Source organism: Aplysia californica, unplaced genomic scaffold (genome assembly GCF_000002075.1).
Source record: "Aplysia californica isolate F4 #8 unplaced genomic scaffold, AplCal3.0 scaffold00271, whole genome shotgun sequence".
Lineage (NCBI taxonomy): Eukaryota > Metazoa > Mollusca > Gastropoda > Aplysiida > Aplysiidae > Aplysia > Aplysia californica.
This window is the reverse complement of record NW_004797541.1, coordinates 200,917-204,614: the sequence shown is the minus strand read 5'-3', so window position 1 is coordinate 204,614 and position 3,698 is coordinate 200,917. Positions and strand designations below refer to the sequence as shown.

Genomic DNA, 3,698 nt, shown 5'->3' with positions numbered 1-3,698 from the left:
GTGAAAGAGAGAGAGAGAGAGAGAGAGAGAGAGAACTTAAACTGTAAACGGGTAGATTTTAAAAGAATTGTACAGCTAGGTAGGCTAGATGAGCAGTCAGAACGTTTGATAGACCTGCCTGGAGATGATTATGCCATCGTCTTGTCGTGTATTTCTGTAGCGTTGTGAACTGAATTTCTTTTCTAGAAAATATTTTCAAGAGTTTGAACTTCAAGGTTGAGAGTGTGTGATCGGAAGGCACTACTGTCTCCTCACCTTTTCCTCGAGTTACTATCTACTGTCTGTGCTGTCTATCTTGCGTTTTCCCCGCGCAAAGTAACTGTTATCGTGGTAATATAGTATGCTATTCTGTGCCATTCCATTTAGCAGCATGTGCGACAGTGGCGTGTATCTTTTTATGTAAGAGATAAGAAAATGTTACACTTTTTGCATCGAAAAGGGACTGTACAAGCGCTCTCAGAGTGCATTTAAAGTCTAACGCCAAACAAAGCGCACTGTTCGCGGTATGGCGATTGGTGATAAATCCTTTATCTTCTCCAAACAGTTCGATAGATAGGAAAAATAACCCAATGCAGAGCTGGTGACGCTAAGTACTGATACTGCTGACTCACACCTAGATCTATAGATATTTACTAGCACGCACGTGTAAAAATATGAAGTGTCACATATGGTTGGTTTTAATTTGGAAGGGAAAAAAGAAAATCAAAGTCCCTTACTTTTTCTTTAAAAAGAAAAGAGATATATGGTATAGACAAGGTTATACTGCCCGTATCGTCAAATAATGAAGTCTGCACTCTTACGCCAGTGCTCGTACCATCTGTGTTGAGTTCGGCATTTATTTATAAATGCTTGATCAATGCGTGCTGTTCGCACAAAGGCGGTGGTGTGTTCGGGTAACCATGCCCTGTGAATTGCTGGCTTCAGGTCGCTATCTCCCCTCGTGTGCATTAATTCGACAGCCAGATTGTTGTTGCTCGTTTGTTTAATAGGTCCCTGTGAGTTATTTCTCTGTTGTTGTGGTTGAGAATGGCTTTGTTTCTCCTTCTCGACCTGGTCTTTCCTAGTTGATCAGTCTTCCGAGTTTAGAGTGGGTGGTTGGCGGATGCTTTGGTGTGGTTTGTTTCTTCTTTCCTTTAAAAAGTATCTTGCTTGTCCTTATCCCTCCTCATTCTTTTCTTTGTATGTTTTTTTCTAGTAACACATCTAATTTACGGCACTTAAATATGACCCATTTACGTTGCAAGTGCCGCAAAACATTTGGTCTTACTCAATTCTGAGTTCAAACATCACAGTTCTCCACATCAGCTTATATATGGTGTAATGGCTAGGCTCTTCACTGTTGCATGTGAAAGATGTGAGTTTGATTCCCTCGTGGGGCTGACTAATTATTTTCCAGCTTCTCCGTTTGGGTGCTGTATCAATCATGCTCATTCGGGTTGGCACCGACAGGCGGGATTGTGGGTGGTTGGCTGGTGCTCTGGTGTGGTTTTCTCCTTCTTTTCTATCAAACATGTGTTGTCCTTATCTGTCTTCCTTCTTTTCTTTATATTCTACTCTCTCGCTGCACTTCTAATAGCTAGCACTTATAATACCTATTTGTGTTGCAAGTGCCATAGTGGGTGGTTGGACGGCACCAATGATGGTTCCTCTTCTTTTCTTTCCCTCTTTTTCATTCTGTTTGTCTGCCTTACCCTTTTCCTGCACCAAATGATGACCGTTATTGCGTCAATGTGCTTCTCTTTACCCTAACAAAGAAATCACTTGTTCCCAGATTTGGACTAAAACTGACCTATATAACGTTTGCCGAAATATTTGTACAGACCCAACTGGGCTTCTTATGAGCTGTATAATAAGCATGGATGATTAGCGGGTGCTTTGGTGTTGTTTGCTACATCTTTCCAATCAAACATTTATTTTCCATACCTCTCATTCTTTTCTTTGAATGTTACTCTCAAGTGACACTTCTTATCTCCGGCACATTTATGACCTAATTACGGTATTTTGCAAGTGCTGTTAAACTCTTACTAAAACTAGAAGTAAAGGGTCCATCAACACAATAAGTTAAAGGTAGATGGATAGCCTACTGACAGTCTGTATATTTCTTTCCTCCAGAGTGACCGCTATTGCTACCTGTTCAAGTGCGAGGGCAAGTGCATTTTCAAGGAGCACGCTGGCTACCTGGTGAACACCATGCGGCGGACGGCAGCGCAGCCCGTGTCCCAGTCAGAGGACGAGCTGGAGGACCTCCAGGGCGAGCCGCCGGCGCCACAGAAGAAGAAGGACAAGGGTCAAGCCACTGGGACTTTGCCGGTTGCTGGCACTGGGGCCATGGGCAGTGTGCCAAAGGAGGCAGTGCCAGCTCCCAGCACGACTGTAGCGGCTCCAGTAGGGAACGACAGGCCTTTTATCACGCCTCATACAGGTGAGTGGGTGACTGGAGGGTGTGCTTTTATTTTTTAGATTAACATTTTTTACTCCTTAGTTTCTTTTTCCGTTTGGGTGGTCCTTATATATTCGCTGTTACTTTCCGTACAGAATGTGTCACAGGCAGTCTTGTCTTGAGTGCTTGGTGGGCTTTTCCTGGACTTTGATTTATTTCGATATTCAGGGCTGTCAGCCCACTTAGTCCACCGCGTCAGAAACGGATGTAAGATGAGATTGAGAGATCCTATTGTGAATGACCTAACTACTTTTTATAGCATGGGGTATTATATTAAGTCCGTTGGATGCCTTTCCAGGCCATTTTTCTGTTTGTGCTGCTTTCTGAACTTTCAATGACTCACTATTGTCCTTTTGAAAAAATTCTTTTTATGATTATGTTTATGTCCACTCTAGAGCAGAAATGAACTGAATGTTCAGTTTAGTAAAGAACTGAATGTTCAGTTTAGTAACGTTTAGTCTAGATCGGAACTAGATTTCATTGGTGCTTGGTTCCTTAATTTGGGCCAAATTTCCTCCTTTGAAATTGTAGCGTAACCTCATTTGATGCATGACCTCGATAAAATAATGTCTTCTCATCCCTCCCCCCTTCCCCCACTTCCTCACATCTTAAGGTATCCTTTGTTGCAGAAGAATCTTGTGGGGAAAGCATGGAAGTTTTGAAAGCATTAGAAATTTTTGCCTCGGGATATAAACGTTTTGTTTAAAAATAGTCTCACCTGGTTTTTTTGTTTGTGAAATTCCTTTCTAATATCTCAGATGTGCAGATGCGAGAATGACTTATACTTCTCACATTCAAATTAGATGCGAGTGCGCGCGCATCTTCATAAGAAATGTATATGTGTACAATGTGTATAATGTTCGTAACAACACACACACACACACACACACACACACACACACACACACACGCACGCACACACATGTACATGCACGCCTCTTTCTTTTCAATGGTTCTTTCAACCCACTCTGTTCCCTATGATTGGGGCTATTCTTTCGTTGACGGGCTGTAGACTACAATAAACAACTCCATAACAACAGCCACTCAAACCCACCAACGAGGTCTCAGAAAGGGAAGGGGGCTGACTACAAAGAAGCAACACCGACAGGCGTAAAGCGACAAAGAGCGGACGCAATCAGAGCGAGACAGAGAGACTGAGAGGGCGAGTCCCGCAGCGTGTGTGCAAGAAAAGGCCGTCAGATTTCTTTTTGTCTCTTCTTCTCTTTATCAGTCCCCAATCTCTGAGCGTCGCCATCCT

At 42.9% G+C, this 3,698-nt stretch overlaps 1 protein-coding gene across 1 annotated transcript in view; it reads left to right on the top strand.

Annotated features, from left to right (window-relative positions):
- Positions 1 to 3,698, top strand: part of LOC101860343 (nuclear receptor coactivator 6) — a gene marked incomplete in the record, with an annotated part of 55,532 nt that overhangs the window by 9,895 nt on the left and 41,939 nt on the right. Inside the window, 1 exon segment of the mRNA XM_005101165.3 lies at positions 2,113 to 2,422. Coding sequence (XP_005101222.2) covers positions 2,113 to 2,422 — 310 coding nt within the window.